The sequence below is a fragment of the Protomyctophum bolini genome, assembly GCF_963924005.1.
Source record: "Protomyctophum bolini genome assembly, contig: SCAFFOLD_521, whole genome shotgun sequence".
NCBI lineage: Eukaryota > Metazoa > Chordata > Actinopteri > Myctophiformes > Myctophidae > Protomyctophum > Protomyctophum bolini.
The window spans coordinates 18,230-44,732 of NW_027665881.1; the positions used below are offsets into that span (position 1 = coordinate 18,230).

General features: G+C 41.9%; 1 protein-coding gene across 1 annotated transcript in view; it reads left to right on the plus strand.

The window, feature by feature from the left end:
* LOC308312131 (copine-5-like) overlaps positions 1 to 25,315 on the plus strand; it is a gene marked incomplete at both ends in the record, with an annotated part of 43,454 nt that extends 18,139 nt beyond the window's left edge. Inside the window, 6 exons of the mRNA XM_080794523.1 lie at positions 3,009 to 3,055; positions 3,620 to 3,801; positions 18,120 to 18,247; positions 21,101 to 21,203; positions 25,045 to 25,077; positions 25,173 to 25,315. Of these exons, the coding sequence (XP_080650649.1) occupies positions 3,009 to 3,055; positions 3,620 to 3,801; positions 18,120 to 18,247; positions 21,101 to 21,203; positions 25,045 to 25,077; positions 25,173 to 25,315 (636 nt within the window). The remainder of the gene's footprint in view (positions 1 to 3,008; positions 3,056 to 3,619; positions 3,802 to 18,119; positions 18,248 to 21,100; positions 21,204 to 25,044; positions 25,078 to 25,172) is intronic.
* Between the last annotated feature and the right edge of the window lie 1,188 nt (positions 25,316 to 26,503).

Below are 26,503 nucleotides of genomic sequence, written 5' to 3' on the forward strand. Positions count from 1 at the left end.
CATAGTACCTTTCCTTTCCTTAGTCCAGTTACCCTGGGTAAACATAGTACCTTTCCTTTCCTTAGTCCAGTTACCCTGGGTAAACATGGTACCTTTCCTTTCCTTAGTCCAGTTACCCTGGGTAAACATAGTACCTTTCCTTTCCTTAGTCCAGTTACCCTGGGTAAACATAGTACCTTTCCTTTCCTTAGTCCAGTTACCCTGGGTAAACATAGTACCTTTCCTTTCCTTAGTCCAGTTACCCTGGGTAAACATAGTACCTTTCCTTTCCTTAGTCCAGTTACCCTGCAGGGTAAACATAGTACCTTTCCTTTCCTTAGTCCAGTTACCCTGGGTAAACATAGTACCTTTCCTTTCCTTAGTCCAGTTACCCTGCAGGGTAAACATAGTACCTTTCCTTTCCTTAGTCCAGTTACCCTGGGTAAACATAGTACCTTTCCTTTCCTTAGTCCAGTTACCCTGCAGGGTAAACATAGTACCTTTCCTTTCCTTAGTCCAGTTACCCTGGGTAAACATGGTACCTTTCCTTTCCTTAGTCCAGTTACCCTGGGTAAACATGGTACCTTTCCTTTCCTTTAGTCCAGTTACCCTGGGTAAACATAGTACCTTTCCTTTCCTTAGTCCAGTTACCCTGGGTAAACATAGTACCTTTCCTTTCCTTAGTCCAGTTACCCTGGGTAAACATAGTACCTTTCCTTTCCTTAGTCCAGTTACCCTGCAGGGTAAACATAGTACCTTTCCTTTCCTTAGTCCAGTTACCCTGGGTAAACATGGTACCTTTCCTTTCCTTAGTCCAGTTACCCTGGGTAAACATAGTACCTTTCCAGGATGACATATCGGAATGTCCTCTTACGGCGCAGTCAGGAATAGGAAAAACGTCCCAAAAATACTGCACATCTTTTATTTTTTTCCCCCTCCTAACAGAAGTAGTAATTTGGTGCTATACGGATCTCGCTGTGCGAGCTCATTCCACCCCAATCGACTGAATTCACACCGTGATTTATGTAATCATAAATAATAAGCATTGGGGACGGGGAAAATGTTCCCCTTCGAACCATTCAAGAGCTTCAGAGAAGAGAAGAGCTTTCTATCCGCACAGACACCGCCATCCTCTCACCTTCTGCATGCTGGGCCTTAACCCATTCTGACCTGAGATCAGATTCTAAAAAATGTCTTCTACATCCTGACAGTTTTAATAAATTGCAGATCTACAAGCTTATATAACGTGGCATTCTGTGTCAGAATTATCTGTATTTGGCCGCGGACCCCAATTTCAAAATATGTTGTTACAGGGATCCCCCCCCCCCGCAAGAAGAAAGGATTTGAGTTAAAAAACGTTTGCTGTGAAAGAATATATATTAAAAGATTTGCGCCACATTTTCAAGATTAAAAAAACCCAAAAACAAAACAAAAACAATAGCAGATCTACAAGCTTATAAGCGTGGCACTCTGTGCCGCGCTATAAGCTTGTAGATCTGCTATTTTTCAACAGCTAAAGTTTTTTAATTTATTTTTATAATGGGTTAAAGTGGATGGTTATTAAACGCTAAAAGCGACACAGATGCGTTCCCATCCTGAATGGGTTAACCCATTCTGAACGGGAACCCGTTTTGGTGTTAGCATCATGTTATGCTTTAGCTATTGAAAAATAGCAGACCTACAAGCTCGTAGCGCGCCACTCGGTGGCGCGCTACGAGCTTGTAGATCTGCTATTTAGGTCTGCTATTTTTGAAAAATCGATTTTTAAAATCTGATCTCAGGTCAGAATGGGTTATAATCAGACCAGTGTGTGGTCCAGTGGAAACCTCGTATGAATCTGATCTCAGGTCAGAATGGGTTAATGGCGCGTTCCAGCGTTTTCACAAGCAGAAGATGAGGAGCGGAGCCTGGAGGGCCATAATGGGAGGAAATGGGATGATTGCTACTCTCGCCCCCACAGGGCATCTCTCTGAGCACGGGGAAATGGTTTGAACCACATAGCAACCTCCACAAACACATGGTTAGCTTATAGGAAGAAGCTATCTTTATATATATAACCCATTCTGACCTGAGATCAGATTCATACGAGGTTTCCACTGGACACACACTGGTCTGATTAACCCATTCTGACAGTGAGATCAGATTCTAAAAATGTCAGTCGTTCTTCGATTTTTCAAAAATAGCAGATCTACAAGCTCGTAGCGCCACTCGGTGGCGCGCTACGAGCTTGTAGATCTGCTATTTTTCAATAGCTAAAGCATAACATGATGCTGACACCAAAATGGGTTCCCGGTCAGAATGGGATATATATATATATATACGAGGGAAAGGCTTGAGATTGGAAACCTATCATTATAGACTGTCGATGGTTGTTTTTACCTCCTTTATGATGAATTCCTGTTCTGTTCTTTGACTATATATATAGAAGTGTCTACTGGTTGGAATAACGTGTTCCAAACTGCCTCCCCCTGGCCAGCCGGGGCGCCTGATGGAGGGGAAAGGAACTGGTTGGAATAACGTGTTCCTTCCACGCGCTACGTCCAACCAGGGAAACTCCCCCCTGTCAGGTGTAAAAGGAGCAACTTGGACACTCAGGCATGAAGGAAGCATGAGTTCAAGTCTGTTGCTCTCCCCTTGTCCCCCCCATATATGGGGACTAGGTTGGTCTCCCCTTGTCCCCCATATATGGGGACTAGGTTGGTCTCCCCTTGTCCCCCATATATGGGGACTAGGTTGGTCTCCCCTTGTGCCCCATATATGGGGACTAGGTTGGTGGAGGGTGTGTAGAGCCCAGGATCACATTAGATGATTGACACAGGGGTGAAAAATGAGTTACAAAATCGTGGGATAAAAAAAAATATATGTATAAATAAATAAAAATAAGTCTATTTATACGTTATATAAAATGCACCGTTTACCATTTGTGTCCTCGCTGCTAATGTGCCTATTGGACGAGGACGGGTCGGGGAGGGACTTAGAGAAGGGCTAATTGTTTTCTCCTCCTCCTCTGTCCTCTCACGTTCCTCCAGGACGCAGATCAACTTCACCGTGGCCATCGACTTCACGGCGTCAAACGGTAAGTGATTCTATCCGAGCTTCGAACACGTACACGAACACGAAGAGCACACGAGGAGTTCATCGACCTCATGGAAGAGTAACAAAGAAGCTTGATTCAAAACATTACATATACTTTCATTTTAACCCCCCAGGGGTCCCCCCTCAGGGGTCCCCCTCAGAAGAGAGGATTTCTACAAGCTCATAGTGAGCTTGTAGATCTGCTATTTTTTTTTTAATCTTGAAAATGTGACGCATATCTTTCAATAATATTCTTTCACAGCAAACTTTATTTTTAAACTCAAATCTTTGCTTCCGGGCAGTGAGCAATTTGGTGCCCTAGCCAGGCAGATTTTTTCGTGATGCCCCCCTGAAAAATGATGAGGGTCAGTCCCTGGAACCACAGAGAGTTGCGCTCTCGAGAAAGCGCAAGAAAAACGTGCAAGAAAAACTTGCGCTCTCAAGAAAGCGCAAGAAAATGTTGCGAAAAAAAGTTGCCTACGCCATGGCCCTAACCATTAACCCTAACCCTAAACCCCCCAGGGAACCCGTCCTAACCATTAACCCTAACCCTAACCCCCCCCAGGTAACCCGTCCCAGTCGACCTCTCTGCACTACATGAACCCGTACCAGATGAACGCCTACGCCATGGCGCTGAAGGCCGTGGGCGAGATCATCCAGGACTACGACAGCGACAAGATGTTCCCCGCGCTGGGCTTCGGCGCCAAGCTGCCCCCCGACGGGCACGTCTCGCACCAGTTCCCCCTGGTGAGTACCCCCCACACAATTCAATTCAATTCAAAGGGCTTTATTGGCATGAGAAAACATACGTTTACATTGCCAAAGCAGAAAGAACAATACAACAATACAGCAATATAATCAAAACAAAGATTATGTACATTTGAAGGTCAAAATCTTCAATAGATCAACTTCTATGTACCAAGGTCACTGGATGCAGGTATAGTGCAGGAATATACACAATGATTAGTCTTTAGGGTGGTTGTGTTCCATTTGATATCCTTCTCCTATCACAGCAACTCACAAATCTTGCTGCTGTGTTTGCACATTGTTGTACTTCACCCAGCAGATATGGGAGTTTTTTGTTATGACTCGGTGTGGTTCTGACCCAAATGCACAACAAGAAGAGACAAAACAGAATAAAGCCCACCCAGTGCAGATGTTTATTCACAAGCACCCGGGTGGGCTTTATTCTGCTTTGTCTCTCCTCGTTGTGCATCTGGGTCACACGGTACCACACCGAGTCATAACAGTAAAGAACTGGCTCTTGTAGGCTCATCAGGTGATTATATGTTGTTTGTATACAGCTGTGAATCTTGTCTGACCTTCTCTGCAACTCAATAGCATGATGGATGCGTATATAGCCTCTGGTTCACGTGTGGAATATCTATGATATGAAACTATGTGTAGAGAGTTCTATATGTCTACAGAACATGCTATCTAAGTTGTATATGCATTGAGCCTTTGCATTTACGCCTGTAAGGTCATCGAGGCTATAGTAAGTTCTACGGCAAGTGCTACACGGGTTAGTTTTAACCTTCCACGGGTTAGTTTCAGAGCAGTCATAGCAGTCATAGCTCTAAACACTGACACTTGAACTCTGACTCTCGACACTTTATGAACTAAAAGGACTTACTGTGCAATATGCGTTAAATGTTTGTATTTTGTGTTTCATATAGAGCATTATGTCTTTTGTTTTAAATGCACTGAGCTGGTTTGCAATTCAATTTCGTTGTCTCGTACAATGACAATAAAGATATATTCTGATTCTGATTCTGATTCTGACTCGGGTTAGTTGTAACCGGCGATTACTGTTAGTCTTACACTTGTGTAATAGCCTCGGTTAATTTTTAAATTTAAATTTAAATTTGAAATCCTCATATTTAATTGAGCTCAACCTCTGGGTCGGGGTAGAGTGGCCACTAGGGGGCAGCGGTGGATCAGCGGTAGAGTGGCGTGACAGTAACCGCAAGGTTGCCAGTTCGAACCCTGTGGTCTCCCCCATGAGTCAGTGTGGAAGTGTCCTTGAGCAAAGACTCTGAACCCCAGATTGCTCCCGATGTGCAGGTTGGTGCCTTGCATGGTTTCTGCCGCCATCGGTGTATGAATGTGTGTGTGAATGGGTGAATGTAATGCAACATCTATGTAAAGTGCCTTGGATAAAGGCGCTATAATTATAAATGTGTATATTTTCAGAACGGTAACGTAGAGAACCCGTACTGTAACGTGTGTATGTGTATATTTACAGAACGGTAACGTAGAGAACCCGTACTGTAACGTGTTTATATGTATATTTACAGAACGGTAACGTAGAGAACCCGTACTGTAACGTGTGTATATGTATATTTACAGAACGGTAACGTAGAGAACCCGTACTGTAACGTGTGTATATGTATATTTACAGAACGGTAACGTAGAGAACCCGTACTGTAACGTGTGTATATGTATATTTACAGAACGGTAACGTAGAGAACCCGTACTGTAACGTGTTTATATGTATATTTACAGAACGGTAACGTAGAGAACCCGTACTGTAACGTGTTTATATGTATATTTACAGAACGGTAACGTAGAGAACCCGTACTGTAACGTGTTTATATGTATATTTACAGAACGGTAACGTAGAGAACCCGTACTGTAACGTGTGTATATGTATATTTACAGAACGGTAACGTAGAGAACCCGTACTGTAACGTGTGTATATGTATATTTACAGAACGGTAACGTGGAGAACCCGTACTGTAACGTGTGTATATGTATATTTACAGAACGGTAACGTAGAGAACCCGTACTGTAACGTGTGTATATGTATATTTACAGAACGGTAACGTAGAGAACCCGTACTGTAACGTGTTTATATGTATATTTACAGAACGGTAACGTAGAGAACCCGTACTGTAACGTGTTTATATGTATATTTACAGAACGGTAACGTAGAGAACCCGTACTGTAACGTGTTTATATGTATATTTACAGAACGGTAACGTAGAGAACCCGTACTGTAACGTGTTTATATGTATATTTACAGAACGGTAACGTAGAGAACCCGTACTGTAACGTGTTTATATGTATATTTACAGAACGGTAACGTGGAGAACCCGTACTGTAACGTGTGTATATGTATATTTACAGAACGGTAACGTAGAGAACCCGTACTGTAACGTGTTTATATGTATATTTACAGAACGGTAACGTAGAGAACCCGTACTGTAACGTGTGTATATGTATATTTACAGAACGGTAACGTAGAGAACCCGTACTGTAACGTGTTTATATGTATATTTACAGAACGGTAACGTAGAGAACCCGTACTGTAACGTGTGTATATGTATATTTACAGAACGGTAACGTAGAGAACCCGTACTGTAACGTGTTTATATGTATATTTACAGAACGGTAACGTAGAGAACCCGTACTGTAACGTGTGTATATGTATATTTACAGAACGGTAACGTAGAGAACCCGTACTGTAACGTGTGTATATGTATATTTACAGAACGGTAACGTAGAGAACCCGTACTGTAACGTGTTTATATGTATATTTACAGAACGGTAACGTAGAGAACCCGTACTGTAACGTGTTTATATGTATATTTACAGAACGGTAACGTAGAGAACCCGTACTGTAACGTGTGTATATGTATATTTACAGAACGGTAACGTAGAGAACCCGTACTGTAACGTGTTTATATGTATATTTACAGAACTGTAACGTAGAGAACCCGTACTGTAACGTGTGTATATGTATATTTACAGAACGGTAACGTAGAGAACCCGTACTGTAACGTGTTTATATGTATATTTACAGAACGGTAACGTAGAGAACCCGTACTGTAACGTGTTTATATGTATATTTACAGAACGGTAACGTAGAGAACCCGTACTGTAACGTGTTTATATGTATATTTACAGAACGGTAACGTAGAGAACCCGTACTGTAACGTGTTTATATGTATATTTACAGAACGGTAACGTAGAGAACCCGTACTGTAACGTGTTTATATGTATATTTACAGAACGGTAACGTAGAGAACCCGTACTGTAACGTGTTTATATGTATATTTACAGAACGGTAACGTAGAGAACCCGTACTGTAACGTGTTTATATGTATATTTACAGAACGGTAACGTAGAGAACCCGTACTGTAACGTGTTTATATGTATATTTACAGAACGGTAACGTAGAGAACCCGTACTGTAACGTGTGTATGTGTATATTTACAGAACGGTAACGTAGAGAACCCGTACTGTAACGTGTTTATATGTATATTTACAGAACGGTAACGTAGAGAACCCGTACTGTAACGTGTGTATATGTATATTTACAGAACGGTAACGTAGAGAACCCGTACTGTAACGTGTGTATATGTATATTTACAGAACGGTAACGTAGAGAACCCGTACTGTAACGTGTGTATATGTATATTTACAGAACGGTAACGTAGAGAACCCGTACTGTAACGTGTGTATATGTATATTTACAGAACGGTAACGTAGAGAACCCGTACTGTAACGTGTTTATATGTATATTTACAGAACGGTAACGTAGAGAACCCGTACTGTAACGTGTTTATATGTATATTTACAGAACGGTAACGTAGAGAACCCGTACTGTAACGTGTGTATATGTATATTTTCAGAACGGTAACGTAGAGAACCCGTACTGTAACGTGTGTATATGTATATTTACAGAACGGTAACGTAGAGAACCCGTACTGTAACGTGTTTATATGTATATTTACAGAACGGTAACGTAGAGAACCCGTACTGTAACGTGTTTATATGTATATTTACAGAACGGTAACGTAGAGAACCCGTACTGTAACGTGTGTATATGTATATTTACAGAACGGTAACGTAGAGAACCCGTACTGTAACGTGTGTATATGTATATTTACAGAACGGTAACGTAGAGAACCCGTACTGTAACGTGTGTATATGTATATTTACAGAACGGTAACGTAGAGAACCCGTACTGTAACGTGTGTATATGTATATTTACAGAACGGTAACGTGGAGAACCCGTACTGTAACGTGTGTATATGTATATTTACAGAACGGTAACGTAGAGAACCCGTACTGTAACGTGTTTATATGTATATTTACAGAACGGTAACGTAGAGAACCCGTACTGTAACGTGTTTATATGTATATTTACAGAACGGTAACGTAGAGAACCCGTACTGTAACGTGTTTATATGTATATTTACAGAACGGTAACGTAGAGAACCCGTACTGTAACGTGTGTATATGTATATTTACAGAACGGTAACGTAGAGAACCCGTACTGTAACGTGTGTATATGTATATTTACAGAACGGTAACGTAGAGAACCCGTACTGTAACGTGTTTATATGTATATTTACAGAACGGTAACGTAGAGAACCCGTACTGTAACGTGTTTATATGTATATTTACAGAACGGTAACGTAGAGAACCCGTACTGTAACGTGTTTATATGTATATTTACAGAACGGTAACGTAGAGAACCCGTACTGTAACGTGTTTATATGTATATTTACAGAACGGTAACGTAGAGAACCCGTACTGTAACGTGTTTATATGTATATTTACAGAACGGTAACGTAGAGAACCCGTACTGTAACGTGTTTATATGTATATTTACAGAACGGTAACGTAGAGAACCCGTACTGTAACGTGTTTATATGTATATTTACAGAACGGTAACGTAGAGAACCCGTACTGTAACGTGTTTATATGTATATTTACAGAACGGTAACGTAGAGAACCCGTACTGTAACGTGTTTATATGTATATTTACAGAACGGTAACGTAGAGAACCCGTACTGTAACGTGTTTATATGTATATTTACAGAACGGTAACGTAGAGAACCCGTACTGTAACGTGTTTATATGTATATTTACAGAACGGTAACGTAGAGAACCCGTACTGTAACGTGTGTATATGTATATTTACAGAACGGTAACGTAGAGAACCCGTACTGTAACGTGTGTATATGTATATTTTCAGAACGGTAACGTAGAGAACCCGTACTGTAACGTGTGTATATGTATATTTACAGAACGGTAACGTAGAGAACCCGTACTGTAACGTGTGTATATGTATATTTACAGAACGGTAACGTAGAGAACCCGTACTGTAACGTGTGTATATGTATATTTACAGAACGGTAACGTAGAGAACCCGTACTGTAACGTGTGTATATGTATATTTACAGAACGGTAACGTAGAGAACCCGTACTGTAACGTGTGTATATGTATATTTACAGAACGGTAACGTAGAGAACCCGTACTGTAACGTGTGTATATGTATATTTACAGAACGGTAACGTAGAGAACCCGTACTGTAACGTGTTTATATGTATATTTACAGAACGGTAACGTAGAGAACCCGTACTGTAACGTGTTTATATGTATATTTACAGAACGGTAACGTGGAGAACCCGTACTGTAACGTGTTTATATGTATATTTACAGAACGGTAACGTAGAGAACCCGTACTGTAACGTGTTTATATGTATATTTACAGAACGGTAACGTAGAGAACCCGTACTGTAACGTGTTTATATGTATATTTACATAACGGTAACGTAGAGAACCCGTACTGTAACGTGTGTATATGTATATTTACAGAACGGTAACGTAGAGAACCCGTACTGTAACGTGTTTATATGTATATTTACAGAACGGTAACGTAGAGAACCCGTACTGTAACGTGTTTATATGTATATTTACAGAACGGTAACGTAGAGAACCCGTACTGTAACGTGTTTATATGTATATTTACAGAACGGTAACGTAGAGAACCCGTACTGTAACGTGTTTATATGTATATTTACAGAACGGTAACGTAGAGAACCCGTACTGTAACGTGTGTATATGTATATTTACAGAACGGTAACGTAGAGAACCGTACTGTAACGTGTGTATATGTATATTTACAGAACGGTAACGTAGAGAACCCGTACTGTAACGTGTTTATATGTATATTTACAGAACGGTAACGTAGAGAACCCGTACTTGTAACGTGTTTATATGTATATTTACAGAACGGTAACGTAGAGAACCCGTACTGTAACGTGTGTATATGTATATTTACAGAACGGTAACGTAGAGAACCCGTACTGTAACGTGTGTATATGTATATTTACAGAACGGTAACGTAGAGAACCCGTACTGTAACGTGTTTATATGTATATTTACAGAACGGTAACGTAGAGAACCCGTACTGTAACGTGTTTATATGTATATTTACAGAACGGTAACGTAGAGAACCCGTACTGTAACGTGTTTATATGTATATTTACAGAACGGTAACGTAGAGAACCCGTACTGTAACGTGTTTATATGTATATTTACAGAACGGTAACGTAGAGAACCGTACTGTAACGTGTGTATATGTATATTTACAGAACGGTAACGTAGGAGAACCCGTACTGTAACGTGTTTATATGTATATTTACAGAACGGTAACGTAGAGAACCCGTACTGTAACGTGTTTATATGTATATTTACAGAACGGTAACGTAGAGAACCCGTACTGTAACGTGTTTATATGTATATTTACAGAACGGTTAACGTAGAGAACCCGTACTGTAACGTGTTTATATGTATATTTACAGAACGGTAACGTAGAGAACCCGTACTGTAACGTGTTTATATGTATATTTACAGAACGGTAACGTAGAGAACCCGTACTGTAACGTGTTTATATGTATATTTACAGAACGGTAACGTAGAGAACCCGTACTGTAACGTGTGTATATGTATATTTACAGAACGGTAACGTAGAGAACCCGTACTGTAACGTGTGTATATGTATATTTACAGAACGGTAACGTAGAGAACCCGTACTGTAACGTGTGTATATGTATATTTACAGAACGGTAACGTGAGAGAACCCGTACTGTAACGTGTTTATATGTATATTACAGAACGGTAACGTAGAGAACCCTGTATATTTACAGAACGGTAACGTAGAGAACCCGTACTGTAACGTGTTTATATGTATATTTACAGAACGGTAACGTAGAGAACCCGTACTGTAACGTGTTTATATGTATATTTACAGAACGGTAACGTGGAGAACCCGTACTGTAACGTGTTTATATGTATATTTACAGAACGGTAACGTAGAGAACCCGTACTGTAACGTGTTTATATGTATATTTACAGAACGGTAACGTAGAGAACCCGTACTGTAACGTGTTTATATGTATATTTACAGAACGGTAACGTAGGAGAACCCGTACTGTAACGTGTTTATATGTATATTTACAGAACGGTAACGTAGAGAACCCGTACTGTAACGTGTTTATATGTATATTTTCAGAACGGTAACGTGGAGAACCCGTACTGTAACGTGTTTATATGTATATTTACAGAACGGTAACGTAGAGAACCCGTACTGTAACGTGTGTATATGTATATTTTCAGAACGGTAACGTAGAGAACCCGTACTGTAACGTGTGTATGTGTATATTTACAGAACGGTAACGTAGAGAACCCGTACTGTAACGTGTGTATATGTATATTTCAGAACGGTAACGTGGAGAACCCGTACTGTAACGTGTGTATTGTATATTTACAGAACGGTAACGTAGAGAACCCGTACTGTAACGTGTGTATATGTATATTTACAGAACGGTAACGTAGAGAACCCGTACTGTAACGTGTGTATATGTATATTTACAGAACGGTAACGTAGAGAACCCGTACTGTAACGTGTGTATATGTATATTTACAGAACGGTAACGTAGAGAACCCGTACTGTAACGTGTGTATATGTATATTTACAGAACGGTAACGTAGAGAACCCGTACTGTAACGTGTGTATATGTATATTTACAGAACGGTAACGTAGAGAACCCGTACTGTAACGTGTGTATATGTATATTTACAGAACGGTAACGTAGAGAACCCGTACTGTAACGTGTTTATATGTATATTTACAGAACGGTAACGTAGAGAACCCGTACTGTAACGTGTGTATATGTATATTTACAGAACGGTAACGTAGAGAACCCGTACTGTAACGTGTTTATATGTATATTTACAGAACGGTAACGTAGAGAACCCGTACTGTAACGTGTTTATATGTATATTTACAGAACGGTAACGTAGAGAACCCGTACTGTAACGTGTTTATATGTATATTTACAGAACGGTAACGTAGAGAACCCGTACTGTAACGTGTTTATATGTATATTTACAGAACGGTAACGTAGAGAACCCGTACTGTAACGTGTTTATATGTATATTTACAGAACGGTAACGTAGAGAACCCGTACTGTAACGTGTTTATATGTATATTTACAGAACACGGTAACGTAGAGAACCCGTACTGTAACGTGTGTATATGTATATTACAGAACGGTAACGTAGAGAACCCGTACTGTAACGTGTTTATATGTATATTTACAGAACGGTAACGTAGAGAACCCGTACTGTAACGTGTTTATATGTATATTTACAGAACGGTAACGTAGAGAACCCGTACTGTAACGTGTGTATATGTATATTTACAGAACGGTAACGTAGAGAACCCGTACTGTAACGTGTGTATATGTATATTTACAGAACGGTAACGTAGAGAACCCGTACTGTAACGTGTTTATATGTATATTTACAGAACGGTAACGTAGAGAACCCGTACTGTAACGTGTGTATATGTATATTTACAGAACGGTAACGTAGAGAACCCGTACTGTAACGTGTGTATATGTATATTTACAGAACGGTAACGTAGAGAACCCGTACTGTAACGTGTGTATATGTATATTTACAGAACGGTAACGTAGAGAACCCGTACTGTAACGTGTGTATATGTATATTTACAGAACGGTAACGTGGAGAACCCGTACTGTAACGTGTTTATATGTATATTTACAGAACTGTAACGTAGAGAACCCGTACTGTAACGTGTGTATATGTATATTTACAGAACGGTAACGTGGAGAACCCGTACTGTAACGTGTTTATATGTATATTTACAGAACGGTAACGTAGAGAACCCGTACTGTAACGTGTGTATATGTATATTTACAGAACGGTAACGTAGAGAACCCGTACTGTAACGTGTGTATATGTATATTTACAGAACGGTAACGTAGAGAACCCGTACTGTAACGTGTTTATATGTATATTTACAGAACGGTAACGTAGAGAACCCGTACTGTAACGTGTTTATATGTATATTTACAGAACGGTAACGTAGAGAACCCGTACTGTAACGTGTTTATATGTATATTTACAGAACGGTAACGTAGAGAACCCGTACTGTAACGTGTGTATATGTATATTTACAGAACGGTAACGTAGAGAACCCGTACTGTAACGTGTGTATATGTATATTTACAGAACGGTAACGTAGAGAACCCGTACTGTAACGTGTGTATATGTATATTTACAGAACGGTAACGTGGAGAACCCGTACTGTAACGTGTTTATATGTATATTTACAGAACTGTAACGTAGAGAACCCGTACTGTAACGTGTGTATATGTATATTTACAGAACGGTAACGTAGAGAACCCGTACTGTAACGTGTTTATATGTATATTTACAGAACGGTAACGTAGAGAACCCGTACTGTAACGTGTGTATATGTATATTTACAGAACGGTAACGTAGAGAACCCGTACTGTAACGTGTTTATATGTATATTTACAGAACGGTAACGTAGAGAACCCGTACTGTAACGTGTGTATATGTATATTTACAGAACGGTAACGTAGAGAACCCGTACTGTAACGTGTTTATATGTATATTTACAGAACGGTAACGTAGAGAACCCGTACTGTAACGTGTGTATATGTATATTTACAGAACGGTAACGTAGAGAACCCGTACTGTAACGTGTTTATATGTATATTTACAGAACGGTAACGTAGAGAACCCGTACTGTAACGTGTTTATATGTATATTTACAGAACGGTAACGTAGAGAACCCGTACTGTAACGTGTTTATATGTATATTTACATAACGGTAACGTAGAGAACCCGTACTGTAACGTGTTTATATGTATATTTACAGAACGGTAACGTAGAGAACCCGTACTGTAACGTGTGTATATGTATATTTACAGAACGGTAACGTAGAGAACCCGTACTGTAACGTGTTTATATGTATATTTACAGAACGGTAACGTAGAGAACCCGTACTGTAACGTGTGTATATGTATATTTACAGAACGGTAACGTAGAGAACCCGTACTGTAACGTGTTTATATGTATATTTACAGAACGGTAACGTAGAGAACCCGTACTGTAACGTGTTTATATGTATATTTTCAGAACGGTAACGTAGAGAACCCGTACTGTAACGTGTGTATATGTATATTTACAGAACGGTAACGTAGAGAACCCGTACTGTAACGTGTTTATATGTATATTTACAGAACGGTAACGTAGAGAACCCGTACTGTAACGTGTGTATATGTATATTTACAGAACGGTAACGTAGAGAACCCGTACTGTAACGTGTGTATATGTATATTTACAGAACGGTAACGTGGAGAACCCGTACTGTAACGTGTGTATGTGTATATTTACAGAACGGTAACGTAGAGAACCCGTACTGTAACGTGTTTATATGTATATTTACAGAACGGTAACGTAGAGAACCCGTACTGTAACGTGTTTATATGTATATTTACAGAACGGTAACGTAGAGAACCCGTACTGTAACGTGTGTATATGTATATTTACAGAACGGTAACGTAGAGAACCCGTACTGTAACGTGTTTATATGTATATTTACAGAACGGTAACGTAGAGAACCCGTACTGTAACGTGTGTATATGTATATTTACAGAACGGTAACGTAGAGAACCCGTACTGTAACGTGTGTATATGTATATTTACAGAACGGTAACGTAGAGAACCCGTACTGTAACGTGTTTATATGTATATTTACAGAACGGTAACGTAGAGAACCCGTACTGTAACGTGTTTATATGTATATTTACAGAACGGTAACGTAGAGAACCCGTACTGTAACGTGTTTATATGTATATTTACAGAACGGTAACGTAGAGAACCCGTACTGTAACGTGTGTATATGTATATTTTCAGAACGGTAACGTAGAGAACCCGTACTGTAACGTGTGTATATGTATATTTACAGAACGGTAACGTAGAGAACCCGTACTGTAACGTGTTTATATGTATATTTACAGAACGGTAACGTAGAGAACCCGTACTGTAACGTGTTTATATGTATATTTACAGAACGGTAACGTAGAGAACCCGTACTGTAACGTGTTTATATGTATATTTACAGAACGGTAACGTAGAGAACCCGTACTGTAACGTGTTTATATGTATATTTACAGAACGGTAACGTAGAGAACCCGTACTGTAACGTGTTTATATGTATATTTACAGAACGGTAACGTAGAGAACCCGTACTGTAACGTGTTTATATGTATATTTACAGAACGGTAACGTAGAGAACCCGTACTGTAACGTGTGTATATGTATATTTACAGAACGGTAACGTAGAGAACCCGTACTGTAACGTGTTTATATGTATATTTACAGAACGGTAACGTAGAGAACCCGTACTGTAACGTGTTTATATGTATATTTACAGAACGGTAACGTAGAGAACCCGTACTGTAACGTGTTTATATGTATATTTACAGAACGGTAACGTAGAGAACCCGTACTGTAACGTGTTTATATGTATATTTACAGAACGGTAACGTAGAGAACCCGTACTGTAACGTGTGTATATGTATATTTACAGAACGGTAACGTAGAGAACCCGTACTGTAACGTGTTTATATGTATATTTACAGAACGGTAACGTAGAGAACCCGTACTGTAACGTGTTTATATGTATATTTACAGAACGGTAACGTAGAGAACCCGTACTGTAACGTGTTTATATGTATATTTACAGAACGGTAACGTAGAGAACCCGTACTGTAACGTGTGTATATGTATATTTACAGAACGGTAACGTAGAGAACCCGTACTGTAACGTGTGTATATGTATATTTACAGAACGGTAACGTAGAGAACCCGTACTGTAACGTGTGTATATGTATATTTACAGAACGGTAACGTAGAGAACCCGTACTGTAACGTGTGTATATGTATATTTACAGAACGGTAACGTAGAGAACCCGTACTGTAACGTGTGTATATGTATATTTACAGAACGGTAACGTAGAGAACCCGTACTGTAACGTGTTTATATGTATATTTACAGAACGGTAACGTAGAGAACCCGTACTGTAACGTGTGTATATGTATATTTACAGAACGGTAACGTGGAGAACCCGTACTGTAACGTGTTTATATGTATATTTACAGAACGGTAACGTAGAGAACCCGTACTGTAACGTGTTTATATGTATATTTACAGAACGGTAACGTAGAGAACCCGTACTGTAACGTGTTTATATGTATATTTACAGAACGGTAACGTAGAGAACCCGTACTGTAACGTGTGTATATGTATATTTACAGAACGGTAACGTAGAGAACCCGTACTGTAACGTGTGTATATGTATATTTACAGAACGGTAACGTAGAGAACCCGTACTGTAACGTGTTTATATGTATATTTACAGAACGGTAACGTGGAGAACCCGTACTGTAACGTGTGTATATGTATATTTACAGAACGGTAACGTAGAGAACCCGTACTGTAACGTGTTTATATGTATATTTACAGAACGGTAACGTAGAGAACCCGTACTGTAACGTGTGTATATGTATATTTACAGAACGGTAACGTAGAGAACCCGTACTGTAACGTGTTTATATGTATATTTACAGAACGGTAACGTAGAGAACCCGTACTGTAACGTGTGTATATGTATATTTACAGAACGGTAACGTAGAGAACCCGTACTGTAACGTGTGTATATGTATATTTACAGAACGGTAACGTAGAGAACCCGTACTGTAACGTGTTTATATGTATATTTACAGAACGGTAACGTAGAGAACCCGTACTGTAACGTGTGTATATTTACAGAACGGTAACGTAGAGAACCCGTACTGTAACGTGTGTATATGTATATTTTCAGAACGGTAACGTAGAGAACCCGTACTGTAACGTGTTTATATGTATATTTACAGAACGGTAACGTAGAGAACCCGTACTGTAACGTGTGTATATGTATATTTTCAGAACGGTAACGTAGAGAACCCGTACTGTAACGTGTTTATATGTATATTTACAGAACTGTAACGTAGAGAACCCGTACTGTAACGTGTTTATATGTATATTTACAGAACGGTAACGTAGAGAACCCGTACTGTAACGTGTTTATATGTATATTTACAGAACGGTAACGTAGAGAACCCGTACTGTAACGTGTGTATATGTATATTTTCAGAACGGTAACGTAGAGAACCCGTACTGTAACGTGTGTATATGTATATTTACAGAACGGTAACGTAGAGAACCCGTACTGTAACGTGTGTATATGTATATTTACAGAACGGTAACGTAGAGAACCCGTACTGTAACGTGTGTATATGTATATTTTCAGAACGGTAACGTAGAGAACCCGTACTGTAACGTGTGTATATGTATATTTTCAGAACGGTAACGTAGAGAACCCGTACTGTAACGTGTGTATATGTATATTTACAGAACGGTAACGTAGAGAACCCGTACTGTAACGTGTGTATATGTATATTTACAGAACGGTAACGTAGAGAACCCGTACTGTAACGTGTGTATATGTATATTTACAGAACGGTAACGTAGAGAACCCGTACTGTAACGTGTTTATATGTATATTTACAGAACGGTAACGTAGAGAACCCGTACTGTAACGTGTGTATATGTATATTTACAGAACGGTAACGTAGAGAACCCGTACTGTAACGTGTGTATATGTATATTTACAGAACGGTAACGTAGAGAACCCGTACTGTAACGTGTGTATGTGTATATTTTCAGAACGGTAACGTGGAGAACCCGTACTGTAACGTGTGTATATGTATATTTACAGAACGGTAACGTAGAGAACCCGTACTGTAACGTGTGTATATGTATATTTACAGAACGGTAACGTAGAGAACCCGTACTGTAACGTGTGTATGTGTATATTTTCAGAACGGTAACGTGGAGAACCCGTACTGCGAAGGCATCGAGGGCATCCTGGAGGCGTACCACCAGAGTCTGAAGACCGTCCAGCTCTACGGACCCACCAACTTCGCCCCCGTGGTCAACCACGTAGCCAGGTACTGACTACTGACCTGAGATCAGATTCATGCTGGTGGTACTGATGGTATTAACCCATTCTGAACGGGAACCCATTTTGGTGTTGGCATCATGTCGTGCTTTAGCTATTGAAAAATAGCAGATCTACAAGCTCATAGCGCGCCACCGAGTGGCGCGCTACGAGCTTGTAGGTCTGCTATTTTTGAAAAATCGAAGAACGACTGTGACATTTTTAGAATCTGATCTCAGGTCAGAATGGGTTAATCAGACCAGTGTGTGTCCAGTGGAAACCTCGTATGAATCTGATCTCAGGTCAGAATGGGTTAATGGTACTGATGGCAACAATCTGTTGTTGTTGTTTTTAACAAGTTTTCTTTCCTTAAAAAAACATGTTTCTATGTCAGTCATTCTCAAACATTTCCATGTCAAGATTATCTGTATTTGGCCGTCGACCCCCACCTGGAAATATGTTGTTTTATAGGAACTCTCCCAGAAGCAGACATTTGAGTTAAAAACGTTGGCTCTGAAGGAATAATTCAAAGATTTGCACTACATTTTCACGGATTTTCAAAAGTTCAATAGATCTGCTATTTTTCTCTATAGCTAAAGTAAGCTATTACATAATGCTTAAAACACCAAAAGGGGTTCCCGCCCCAAAATGAACTAATCAAGGTATGCAAGGTTACAAAGTAACTCATAACTAAAGTTTGTAGTAAGTATAGAAAATGTAAATGACTCCATTAAAGTAAAACGTATAGCCTACCTCAGGATTGTACTTAAGTCAGAGTAAATGGTTTTGGACATACAATGTGTGTGAGTGCGTGCGTGCGCGTGCGTGCCTGCCTGCCTGCCTGCGTGCGTGCCTGTCTGCGTGCGTACGCAAGCCTGCCTGTGTGCGTGCACGCGTGCGTGCCTGTGTGCGTGCGCAAGCCTGCCTGCCTGTGTGCATGCGTGCGTGCTCAAGCCTGCCTGTGTGCGTGCGTGCGTGCTCAAGCCTGCCTGTGTGCATGCGTGTGTGCTCAAGCCTGCCTGTGTGCGTGCGTGTGTGCTCAAGCCTGCCTGTGTGCGTGCGTGTGTGCTCAAGCCTGCCTGTGTGCATGCGTGTGTGCTCAAGCCTGCCTGTGTGCGTGCGTGCGTGCGTGCGTGCCTGTGTGAGTGCGTGCGCAAGCCTGCCTGTGTGCGTGCGTGCGTGTGCGCGTGCGGTGAACATGGGGATTCATCTCCTGAGCTTGAATGTAACTCTGAGAGAAACGTTCCGGCTCCATTTCCACATTCTGTCTCTCTGTCTGCACATCATTTACCAAAACGGTTATAAGGTCACGCTTTGCCAGTCTCAATTTATCGCCTATAACCCATTTGGACCCATTTCTAAAAAGAAAAAAAGTATTCTAAATCCTGACAGTTTTCTGAAAAACGCATGTTTCTATATGTCAGTGGTGCTCTGCTCAACCATTTTCACGTCAAGGACCCCAAGAATTATCTGTATTCGGGCCACGGACCCCCATCTGAAAATATATTGTTCCAGGGACCCCCCCCCCCCCCCCCCCCCCAGAAGCAAAGATTTTACTTAAAAAAACATTTGCTCTGAAACAATATATATTCGAAGATTTTTTTCCAATATTTTTCAAAAATAACAGACCTACAAGCTCATCATAGCGCGACACTCGGTGCCATGCTATGAACTTGTAGATCGCTATGTAGAGCGCTATGAGCTTGTAGATCTGCTATATATATATATATATTTAAATAGCTAAAGCATAACATAATGCCTAAAACACCAAAAGGGGTTCCCGTCCTGAATGGGCTATGGCGTCACACCCCCCCCCCCCCCCCCCACCCCGGCCCAGCCAAACCCACTTGACTCCCTGTCGCTCGTCATTTGGTGACTCCTATCAAGACGCTTCCCGGATCTGATGGTGCTTATCCCATTCTGACCTGAGATCAGATTCATACGAGGTTTCCACTGGACACACACTGGTCTGATTATAATCCATTCTGACCTGAGATCAGATTCTAAAAATGTCAGCCGTTCTTCGATTTTTTCAAAAACAGCAGATCTACAAGCTCGTAGCGCGCCACTCGGTGGCGCGCTATGAGCTTGTAGATCTGCTGTTTTTTTTCAATAGCTAAAGCACAACATAATGCTAACACCGAAATGGGTTCCCGTTCAGAATGGATTATAGCCCTCCGTGGTGTAATTACAGAATGTCACCCTGATAAAAGGATCTGATGGTGCTTATAGCGCCCTCCGTGGTATAATTACAGAATGTCACCCTATGATAAAAGCCGAAGCACATTGTGTTCTGCTGTGACAGACAGACGCCCGGGGGTCTTTCTTTTTTTCTTTTTGTTCAAAAGGGAGAACAGGGGGTGTGAATTAATGTAACCTCACAGAGCGGGACAAAAGGCTTTATGTTTTACATGTTTATTGCTGATCAAAGACTGTTGCTGCGGATAGCTGTATCAATATGAACGCATGAGGCCTTTAGCCACTTAGCATTGATTGATTGATTGATTGAAATATTTATTAACAGTTTGCAGAATTACAGTACAGTACAGTACACAGTGCACACTGTAAACCAGAGAAACAAGGACAAAAGGTTATTAATTAAACAGCTGACATGGGGATGTAAACAGGCCTTGTTATGTCTTGTTTATGAGTCACTGCTATATTCTGTGTGCATTTAACGGGTCTCCCTCTCTCTCTCTGTGTGTGTGTGCGTCCGTGTGTGCGTGCGTGCATGTGTGTGTGTGTGTGTGTGTGTGTGTGTGTGTGTGTGTGTGCGTGCGTGTATGCATGTGCGTGCATGTGTGTGTGTGTGTGTGTGTGTGTGTGTGTGTGTGTGTGTGCGTGCGTGTGTGCATGTGTACAGGTATGCAGCAGCAGTGCAGGACGGCTCCCAGTACTTCGTGCTGCTCATCATCACAGACGGGGTCATCTCCGACATGGCCCAGACCAAGGAGGCCATCGTCAACGTAAGGATTACTGACAACCTCATGTCTGTCGTGTATCGTCCTCATACTGTATGTCCAGCTCAGTGTCAGAAAGCCACGCACGCCATTGTCTCTGGTCCCACGTGGAAGAGGCCAGCCTCTGAAGGAGGTCTGACTCTGTACAGAGGACAGGTGGTGATTATGTGGTCGACAGTCTGCTCAGGCTCGCCACACTCACATGCACAACCTCATGTGCCTACACATTGGTTAGACCAGAGCCATAGAGTACAGCAGAGTTACGACAACTCTGTTCACTTCACGGGGCGTCAGTCCAATGGAGGCTCTCCTACAGAGACTTCTATTGGCAAAGAGTGACAAAGTCCTGGACCGGAAGTATAGGCAGAATGCACTGGACTTACATTCCTTTATTTTAGATTAGTTTATCGGTAACGGTACGACATAAACATTACAGAGACTAGAGTTGTTTTCTGAGTTCTGTTTTCGATGGCGTAACTCTCACAGCTGATCTTTACCCGCTGACCGTGTGTTCTCCGCGCTGGGCAGGTCGTGTGTTGTTGTTTCTCTGTGAATGTGTCCTCACAGCTAGACGGTCCTGGGTTCGATTCCCGCTGCAGGGGACGCTGTGGGCACTGGGGGCGTGTTCCCTCCTCCTCCGTCATCAGTGCCCATACCCGAGGCGGGGGTTGGCGAAAGGGCCTTTTCTGAGTGGAGTTTGCATGTTCTCCCCGTGTGTCCCCTAGGGTATATACCCTCAAAAAAACATGCAGTAATCCTGGTCTCACAAAAAGAAACATGAAGTAATCCTAAGGGTTAGAATCCTCTCCTCTCTCCTCCAGGGGACCGGCCTAAGGGTTAGAATCCTCTCCTCTCTCTCCTCCAGACCGGCCTAAGGGTTAGAATCCTCTCCTCTCTCCTCCTCCAGACCGGCCTAAGGGTTAGAATCCTCTCCTCTCTCCTCCTCCAGACCGGCCTAAGGGTTAGAATCCTCTCCTCTCTCCTCCTCCAGACCGGCCTAAGGGTTAGAATCCTCTCCTCTCTCCTCCTCCAGACCGGCCTAAGGGTTAGAATCCTCTCCTCTCTCCTCCAGGGGACCGGCCTAAGGGTTAGAATCCTCTCCTCTCTCTCCTCCAGACCGGCCTAAGGGTTAGAATCCTCTCCTCTCTCCTCCTCCAGACCGGCCTAAGGGTTAGAATCCTCTCCTCTCTCCTCCAGGGGACCGGCCTAAGGGTTAGAATCCTCTCCTCTCTCCTCCTCCAGACCGGCCTAAGGGTTAGAATCCTCTCCTCTCTCCTCCAGGGGACCGGCCTAAGGGTTAGAATCCTCTCCTCTCTCCTCCAGGGGACCGGCCTAAGGGTTAGAATCCTCTCCTCTCTCCTCCTCCAGACCGGCCTAAGGGTTAGAATCCTCTCCTCTCTCCTCCTCCAGACCGGCCTAAGGGTTAGAATCCTCTCCTCTCTCCTCCTCCAGACCGGCCTAAGGGATAGAATCCTCTCCTCTCTCCTCCTCCAGACCGGCCTAAGGGTTAGAATCCTCTCCTCTCTCCTCCTCCAGACCGGCCTAAGGGTTAGAATCCTCTCCTCTCTCCTCCTCCAGACCGGCCTAAGGGTTAGAATCCTCTCCTCTCTCCTCCTCCAGACCGGCCTAAGGGTTAGAATCCTCTCCTCTCTCCTCCTCCAGACCGGCCTAAGGGTTAGAATCCTCTCCTCTCTCCTCCTCCAGACTGGCCTAAGGGTTAGAATCCTCTCCTCTCTCCTCCTCCAGACCGGCCTAAGGGATAGAATCCTCTCCTCTCTCCTCCAGGGGACCGGCCTAAGGGTTAGAATCCTCTCCTCTCTCCTCCAGGGGACCGGCCTAAGGGATAGAATCCTCTCCTCTCTCCTCCAGGGGACCGGCCTAAGGGTTAGAATCCTCTCCTCTCTCCTCCAGGGGACCGGCCTAAGGGTTAGAATCCTCTCCTCTCTCCTCCTCCAGACCGGCCTAAGGGTTAGAATCCTCTCCTCTCTCCTCCTCCAGACCGGCCTAAGGGATAGAATCCTCTCCTCTCTCCTCCTCCAGACCGGCCTAAGGGTTAGAATCCTCTCCTCTCTCCTCCTCCAGACCGGCCTAAGGGTTAGAATCCTCTCCTCTCTCCTCCTCCAGACCGGCCTAAGGGTTAGAATCCTCTCCTCTCTCCTCCTCCAGACCGGCCTAAGGGATAGAATCCTCTCCTCTCTCCTCCTCCAGACCGGCCTAAGGGTTAGAATCCTCTCCTCTCTCCTCCTCCAGACCGGCCTAAGGGATAGAATCCTCTCCTCTCTCCTCCTCCAGACCGGCCTAAGGGTTAGAATCCTCTCCTCTCTCCTCCTCCAGACCGGCCTAAGGGTTAGAATCCTCTCCTCTCTCCTCCTCCAGACCGGCCTAAGGGTTAGAATCCTCTCCTCTCTCCTCCAGGGGACCGGGACCACAACACCCAGCAGACTGGATTTAAAGGGAATTTGCGACTGTTAGTCAAAACATTAGAACAGCAGCACCTTCCTTTTAAGATCTTGTCTGCTGCTCTATCTCAGCTGCCTGCCCGCCCGCCTTCCTCCACGGATCACTCCCCAGAAGGACCCAGAACTGTTCACAGTTCACACACGCATTAATTGACATCTTCGGGCTGAGTTCGCCCCAAAACCAAATTGCACAGGAGATTGTTGAACACAAACAGTAGTGGATACAGTAGTAGATACAGTAGTAGATACAGTAGTGGATGCACAGACGTAAAACAGACGTGGGGAAACTCAACAGCTACTGTAAATCCCTGGAACATGTGACGCGTTTAAACCTAAACACCATGTGTTTAATAATAAAACACCAAGTGTTTATTAATATTCATACAATACAGTAGAACACGAGTTCACTCAAACACCTCACGAGAACACGGTCTAGTGTTCAAATTCTAAACACCTATAATATGACTGACTTTGATTGTTAAAACTAAACACGTTTATGTGTTTAAAAAGTGTTACAGGCGATTAAACATGTTCTTCTGTTTATAATCTAAACACTGTGACACGTTTAAAAAGTGTTACAAATGATGTGTTTAAAACTGTTTAAAACCTAAACGCTTGGGTTCTTCCTGGATACAGATAGCAGGAAGCATCGTCCGACCATATTTGACAGAGGGACTGCCATTGGATTTCTTTTGATTTCTTTTTTTTTTTTCATATGAAATCATGGAATCATATAGCTTCAAAATGGACATATTGGTTGTTCAGTTTGACCCACCAGTTTTGGAGATAATGGCTTATAATAGAGTGATGGCTGCCCGTTGTATCGCAGACACAGAAGAGAATTAACCCACAATGCATCATGGCTGTTTACATGTAACCAAGCTGTATCATACAGCAGCATCCTTAACCCATTCTGACCTGAGATCAGATTCATACGAGGTTTCCACTAGGACACACACTGGTCTGATTAACCCATTCTGACCTGAGATCAGATTCTAGAAAAATGTCAGTCGTTCTTCGATTTTCAAAAATAGCAGACCTACAAGCTCGTAGCGCGCCACTCGGTGGCGCGATATGAGCTTGTAGATCTGCTATTTTTCAATAGCTAAAGCATAACATGATGCCAACACCAAAATGGGTGCCCGGTCAGAATGGGTTAAGGCACACGCACACGCACACGCACACGCACATGCACACGCACACGCACACGCACACGCACGCTCACAGATCTCTTCCCATCTTGTTGTAAGTCTTTCATGCCGTTTCCTACAGCATGTTCTTGTGTCATCCTTTGATCTGTTTCCTCTGCGACGCGACGCGTGTCCGTCGCCTCGCGTTCCTCGTGTTCTCCTCCAGGGTCTGATCTCGTTCCTCGTGTTCTCCTCCAGGGTCTGATCTCGTTCCTCGTGTTCTCCTCCAGGGTCTGATCTCGTTCCTCGTGTTCTCCTCCAGGGTCTGATCTCGTTCCTCGTGTTCTCCTCCAGGGTCTGATCTCGTTCCTCGTGTTCTCCTCCAGGGTCTGATCTCCTTCCTCGTGTCCGTCGCCTCGCGTTCCTCGTGTTCTCCTCCAGGGTCTGATCTCGTTCCTCGTGTTCTCCTCCAGGGTCTGATCTCCTTCCTCGTGTCCGTCGCCTCGCGTTCCTCGTGTTCTCCTCCAGGGTCTGATCTCGTTGTCGTGAAACGGGTGGAATTATATATAGGAGGCGTTAACCCTCTCCATGCAGCGGTTTTGTAGTTACACGTTTTTTGTTAGTTAGATAGAATAGAGTTAGATAGAATAGAGTTAGATATAGAGAATATAGAAGAGGGTTTATTTGTCACTCTCATGCCTGCCTGTTTTTGTTAACCATTTAGCTGCTCGTGGCGGAACGTTCCGTCTGATAAGCTTTATTATTGATATCAATTGGTATCTCTATTCATAATATATACTCTAAGTACTGTGGTCCTACCCCCCCCCCATGAGACTTACAAATCCCAAATGTTTATAAACAAATCCCAAAATGTTTATAAACAAATCACAAATGTTTATAAACAAATCACAAATGTTTATAAACAAAATCACAAATGTTTATAAACAAATACCAAAATGTTTATAAACAAATCCCAAATCCCATGAGACTTGGTCCTACCCCCCCGACCATGAGACTTACTACAGGTCAACTGGAAGTGGTCCTACCCCCCCCATGAGACTTACAAATCCCAAATGTTTATAAACAAATCACAAATGTTTGTAAACAAATCCCAAATGTTTATAAACAAATCCCAAAATGTTTATAAACAAATCACAAATGTTTATAAACAAATCACAAATGTTTATAAACAAATCACAAATGTTTATAAACAAATACCAAAATGTTTATAAACAAATCCCAAATCCCATGAGACTTGGTCCTACCCCCCCGACCATGAGACTTACTACAGGTCAACTGGAAGTGGTCATACCCCCCCCATGAGACTTACAAATCCCAAATGTTTATAAACAAATCACAAATGTTTATAAACAAATCCCAAATGTTTATAAACAAATCCCAAAATGTTTATAAACAAATCACAAATGTTTATAAACAAATCACAAAATGTTTATAAACAAATACCAAAATGTTTATAAACAAATCCCAAATCCCATGAGACTTGGTCCTACCCCCCCGACCATGAGACTTACTACAGGTCAACTGGAAGTGGTCCTACCCCCCCCCCATGAGACTTACAAATCCCAAATGTTTATAAACAAATCCCAAATGTTTATAAACAAATCCCAAAATGTTTATAAACAAATCACAAATGTTTATAAACAAATCCCAAAATGTTTATAAACAAATCCCAAATGTTTGTAAACAAATCCCAAAT